Source organism: Rhincodon typus, chromosome 16 (assembly GCF_021869965.1).
Source record: "Rhincodon typus isolate 14 chromosome 16, sRhiTyp1.1, whole genome shotgun sequence".
Lineage (NCBI taxonomy): Eukaryota > Metazoa > Chordata > Chondrichthyes > Orectolobiformes > Rhincodontidae > Rhincodon > Rhincodon typus.
In genome coordinates, this window is record NC_063347.1 from 54,637,733 (window position 1) to 54,644,099 (window position 6,367).

The window sequence follows — 6,367 nt, forward strand, 5'->3', positions numbered from 1 at the left end:
CCCTCACACATACTGCACCCAAACCAACAACCCACCCTCACACACACTACCTCATCTAACTCCCCACCCTCACACACACTGTGCCCCATCCAACTCCCCACCCTCACACACACTGTACCTCATCTAACTCCCCACCCTCACACACACTGTACCTCATCTAACTCCCCATCCTCACACACACTGTAACCCATCCAACTCCCCACCCTCTCACACACTGTGGACCTTGCAACTCCCTACCCTCACACACACACTGTACCCCATCCAACTCTCACCCTCACACACACTGTACCCCATCTAATTCATCACTACCTCACACATACTGCACCCAAACCAACACCCCACACTTACACACACTGTACCCCATCTAACTCCCCACCCTCACACACACTGTGCCCCATCCAACTCCCCACCCTCTCACACACACTGTACCTCATCTAACTCCCCACCCTCCCACACACTGTAACCCATCCAACTCCCCACCCTCACACACACTGTGCCCCATCCAACTCCCCACCCTCTCACACACACTGTACCCCATCTAATTCACCACTCCCTCACACATACTGCACCCAAACCAACACCGCACACTTACACACACTGTACCCCATCTAATTCACCACTCCCTCACACATACTGCACCCAAACCAACACCCCACACTTACACACACTGTACCCCATCTAACTCCCCATCCTCACACACACTGTACCCCATCCAACACCCCACCCTCACACACACGTAGTGTGCTCTATCTAAACCCCCTCCCTTTCACACACACACGCACGCACACACACACACGTACGCACACACACACACGCACACACACACACGTATGCAAAAAACGCACACACACGCACACGCACGCACACACACACGCACACACGCACACGCGCACACACACACGCACGCACACACACGCACACACATGCACACACGCACGCACACACACACACGCACGCACACACACACTGAGGACCATATCCAGCTCCCCACCCTGTCTCACTGGTAAATGTTGTGTTTCTTTGTGTCTGAATTCTGGGTCTGATTGATTGACAGTGCCTGAATGATCATGGAGAACATACCTGGATCAATCGCCCGGCCATCGAACTGCTGGGGAAAGAAGGAATTTTGGAGAACACGTTAGATAGTTGATGCTTTCCTTCCTGTGACTTTCCTTCAGTCCCTGCTGAATAAATCCAGTGGTGATGTCCCTTTGAGTCTGTGTGATATCCCTGCTGTGTGTGTGGGTGATAACCATCTCACTGCATGTGCAGTGTTTATATTCACTCACACCCTGCACTAATATCACAGCCTCAGACCTGACATGTTCCTGAGTATTAACACTGAACAATGCTCAGAGAGAGTGCGTGCGTATACAGATAGACATTGAAAAGTTCATAGGCAATCATTGACGATTGAAGATGACTTGTTTCTCTCTGATGGGTTTGGTGATTCCCGGCGAATCTGATTTCTGGGCCTTGCCACATGAGGGGCAAATGTTTGTGTGCACTCAGATTTCTACACGTTTCCAGTGAAGTCTCACTATGCGTTCACTGACTCCCAAACCACAAGCCAGAGAGGGCTCTGAGCAGTGGGGAAAGTTTGATGTCTGTAGGCCGGCCTCCAGGATACTCTTCAATAACTGGTGGTCGTGTCCAGCACTCTGGGGTCTGGGGGTGGAACAGTGTCTTTGGGAGCCCGCTCCCACGCTTCCGGTCAGTGCTCTGCCCTGTGGAGTCAGTTCCGAAGAACAAGTGGCTCAATGATAAATTGTACAACTAGGAGAAGCTGTTCACCCACCTCTCCTGCTACAGAATCTGGGGGATCTTGTGAAAATATCACTGGCTGGATTTTCTCCATTGCCCTTAGAGTCTGATGTTGGATACTGTGTACAGAGAGATGGAGTGATAGAGAAAGAAGGACATGCAGGTAGAAAGAGAGAGAGAGTGTGTGGGAGAGAGAACGATAGCAGGAATGCAGAGGGACAGAGGTTAAAGTGAATAAGCTCTGGTTCCCATTCCGTTGCTGTTCAATCTCTATTTTAACATAAAAATTCAAAGAACTGCGGCTGCTGTAAATCAGGAACAAAAACAGAAGTTGCTGGAAAAGCTCAGCTGGTCTGACAGCGTCTGTGAAGGAAAAAACACAGTTAACGTTTTGGGTCCAGTCACTCTTCCTCAGAACAGTTCTGAGGAAGGGTCACCAGACTCAAAGCATTAACTCTGATTTTTTTTCTTCATAGATGCTGCCAGACTCGCTGAGCTTTTCCAGCAACTTCTGTTTCTGTCCCTATTTTAACATAGCTGTATTCATTTCCCACCAGAATCACAGGCTGGGAAGTTAACTGGAACAATAGATCATGTACCCACAGTGAAAAACTGAAAGCAAAAACACACTTGTTTGTGGGAAACACACACAGAGATTGTAGGTATGAGCCCACACATTTTAATAGCTGTGTATTTGGAAAACAGTGACAGGATCAAACAAAGTCAGCATGGATTTATGAAATAGAAATCCTGCTTGATAAATCTACTCACATTTTTCAGTGATGTACGTAGTAGAGTTGATAAGAAGGAGCCAGTGGATGTGATTTACTTGGATTTTCAGAAGGTTTTTGATAATGTCCCACAAAAGAGATTAGCATGTAACATTAAATTGCATGTGGTTGGGGGTAGTGGAGGGACATGGGTAAATAACCAGCTGGTAGACAGGAAACAAAGAGTAGGAAGAAATGGGTCTTTTTTCTGAGTGACAGGCAATGGGGTACCATAGGGATCAGTGTTTGGGATCCCAGCTGTTCACAATGTATGTCAATGGTTTGGATGGGGGCACTAAATGTAATATCTCCAAGTTTGCAGATGACACAAAGCTGGGTGGGAGGGTGAGCTGTGAGGAGGATGCAGAGATGCTTTAGTGCAATTTAGACAAGTTGAATGAGTGGGTAAATGCAAGGTTGGTGAAGCATAATGTGGATAAATGTGAGATTATCCACTTTGATCTGATCTGATCATCCATGACCATAATGAATGGTGGAACAGGCTCAAAGAGCCCAATGGCTACTCCAGCTCCTGTCCTCTGTGTGTCTCTCTCTCTCATGAGCATAGGGTGTGAGGACACTCACACAAACATACACATGTGACTTTTCCGTTAAGCTGAGTACAAGTCTCTGCTCACCTGGCTGAGGGAGATGATTGATGGTGATTGCTTTTTCTCTGCAGTAGGACCCCCAGTGTCATTTCCCTTCTGTGCTTCAGCATCAGGCAGGGATCTGCTGTGAGGAGGAGGAACAGGAGTGTCACAGAAATTTATAGAATCATAGAATCCCTACACAGTGTGGAAACAGGCCCTTCGGCCCAACAAGTCCACACCGACCACAGAGCATCTCACCCAGACCCATTCCCCCTATAACCCACCTAATCTACACATCCCTGAACACTACGGGCAATTTAGCATGACCAATCCACCTAGCCTGCACATCTTTGGACTGTGGGAGGAAACCAGAGCACCCGGAGGAAACCCACGCAGACACGGGGAGAATGTGCAAACTCCACACAGACAGTCGCCCGAGGCCAGAATCGAACCCGAGTCCCTGGCACTGTGAGGCAGCAGTGCTAACCACTGAGTCACCTACTGTCTTTTCAGCTTTAGCCTCAATCCCGTGACTCTTTTTAAAGTTTTCTTCATGAGTAGTGTCAGATCTCACTCTGGGTGTCAACGATTCACAACCATTCCTATGTTTTGCTGTAACCTCTGAGCTAGTTCACTGCTGCAACATTACTCCTTCGCAACACAGCTCTGGCTCATTTCTGCTCCATCCAGCAGCAATTGAACTGTCAAAAACAGGCAGATTAAACCCTCGGTGTAGTTCCTGTGCCGTGTGTGTTGAGCAGTTTGCATTGGTTTTTCTGAATGAGGGTAATTCTTGTGAATTATTCTTGAAGATATCAGCTCCTATCAGAGACACAGGAGCACTCACAGCTCAGAAACAAGAATCTTGATTTAACCTTGAACAGAATGAAACAGCCCAGGGCATTTCACAGCAGCAGCGAGGCATTTAATCCGGTATAGGGATTTAAGAACAGGGATGAGGATTTTAAAATCAACCCATTGCCTGACCAGGAGCCAATGTGGGTTGGTGCATGAGCACAGGGACGATGGGAGGAGGGAATGGGTTTAGATGGGAGTGAAGACATGGACAGCAGAGTTTTAGTGGAGCTCAAGTTTTCAGGATACAATGTAGGAGAGCCACCACCAGTGGTGTCACAGGTAGACAGAACGGTGAAGAAGGCATCTTGTACACTTGCCTTCATTAGTCGGAGCACTGAGTATAGGAGTTGGGATGGCATATGACGGCTGTACAGGAAAATGGAAAGGCCGCATTTGGAGGACAGCACACAATTCTTGTCGCCCTGCTTTAGGAAGGATGTCATTACATTGGAGAGGGTGCAAAAGAGATTTACAAGGATGTTAGCGAGACTGGAGGGTTTGAGTTTTAGGGAGAGACTGGATAGGCTGGGACATTTTTCCTTCGATCGTCAGAGGCTGAGGGGTGACCTTGTAGAGGCTTACAACATCTCAAGGGGCATAGATAAGGTGAATAGATAACGTCATTTCCACAAGGCAGGGGAGTCCTAAACTAGAGGGCATAGGTTTAAGGTGAGAGGGGAAAGATTTAAAAGGGACCTGAGGGGGGTTTTCACACAGAGAACGTGGTACAGGCACGTACAATTACAACATTCAAAAGACATTTGGACAGGTACATGAATAGGAAAGGTTTAGGGGGATATAGGTCAAATGCAGGCATGTGGGACTAGTTAAGTTTGGGAAACCTGGTTGGCACAGACGAGTTGGGCCAAAGGGTCTGTTTCTGTGCTATATACCTCCAAGACTCTATGACTCAGTGTAACAGAATAGTGGAATTGAAAGGGAGCAAAAGAGAGAACGTAGGTTTTGGCAACAGGTGAGTTAGACAGAGGTAAAGTTTTATTTTCCTTTATTCACAGGATGAGGGTGTTGCTTTTAGGCAGCATTTATTGCCCAGAGGGCTGTTAAGCATCAACCACATTGCTGTAAAGATGGCAGCTTCCTTCCCAACAGACTTTGGTGAACCAGATGGGTTTTTCCCCTGACAAAGGATTCATGGTCATCATTAGACTCTTAATTCCAGATATTTATTGAATTCAAATTCCACCATCTGCTGTGGAGGTATTTGAACCCGGGTCCCCAGGATGTTACCTGGTTTGCTGGATTAACAGTCCAGCGATACCACCAGGCCATCGCCTTCCCTGACAGCAATGTTACCGAGGTGGAAATGCACAGCAGGTTGAGTAATCATGTGGGTTATATGATTGAAAATTTGCTTTCAGGGATCAAGGTTAAAGCAGGCAGATTTCATCTCAAACTACCTGTCGCTGTAATTCCCCACTTTGAGGTTCTCCTGAAGGTGTGCCTGTTTGATCCAGCCTCGGCTTGCCTGCCTTCATTTCCCAATGTGGTTCAGGGTCAGATTTTGCTCTGACAATTGCTCCTACAAAACGCCTGGAGATGTTTCTCTCGACAAAGAGTGCTACAGAAGTACAGCTTGTTTGCGTTGATAAACAGGTGGAGGTACAGAGGTGAAAATACAGGGCTTATTAAAAACCTTTCCCTGTATTTGAAGCAGAAAACCAGGGGAGGGCAGGCTGACAGCGTATAAGAGGTGATTCCTCAGCTGGGTGCCAGGTTTGTCTGACTGATAAGGAGACCAGCAGGCCCTGGGTCAACTATCAGCCCTGGGACTGGCACTAGATTTGCACAGAACTGTGGGGGCAGCTACTTAGCAGAGGCAGCTGTGTCTCACTGCTATTAAACCAGTCTGACTGTGGAACAGGATGAAATTTGACAGCATTTAATACCTGATCCTGCAAATCCTGCAAATAGCACTCACGAGACAGGGAGGTGGGGAATCCATTGACCCAGCACAGTGCACGTTTCCTGATGTCTTATTAACTGGTATGTACCCACAGATAGAGCCATGATTCCCTACCTGACCTGCAGCAGGTCCTCAGCCAGCTGAGCCTGTGGGAAAGTTTGTTTACAACACCAGCTCCTGCAAAAAAAAATTACAGGTTAAATTTTCACAAGGCAATGAGAAAAACAGCATAAAAAATCTCACACATACACACGGAAGCTACCCTTGTACATCAGGAACAAACTACTATCCACTAATTCCATCAATTAATTCCAGTCTCTGGAACCACACTGAACATTTTTTGCACAATTTCGAAAGGACAGGGTTTGCAAAACAGCAACCAGAAATTCAAAAACACCACGATCTGCCATTTCAGCGAGAGAGTACTGAGGGAGTGCTGCACTGTCAGCGAGAGAGTA

At 47.3% G+C, this 6,367-nt stretch overlaps 1 protein-coding gene across 10 annotated transcripts in view; it reads right to left on the minus strand.

Annotated features, from left to right (window-relative positions):
- The window catches only part of LOC125485088 (cadherin-related family member 4-like), a 70,863-nt gene that overhangs the window by 4,820 nt on the left and 59,676 nt on the right, over positions 1-6,367 (minus strand). For 4 of the 10 annotated variants that reach the window (XM_048606169.1, XM_048606163.1, XM_048606161.1 and 1 more), the window contains 2 exons: positions 6,024-6,086; positions 3,173-3,269 (listed from right to left, as the gene is read on the minus strand). In XM_048606169.1, the coding sequence (XP_048462126.1) occupies positions 3,173-3,269; positions 6,024-6,086 (160 nt within the window). Of the gene's footprint in view, positions 1-1,080; positions 1,109-3,172; positions 3,270-6,023; positions 6,087-6,367 lie in introns of all 10 variants that reach the window. The other 6 variants (XM_048606170.1, XM_048606164.1, XM_048606168.1 and 3 more) reach the window with 5 other exon arrangements.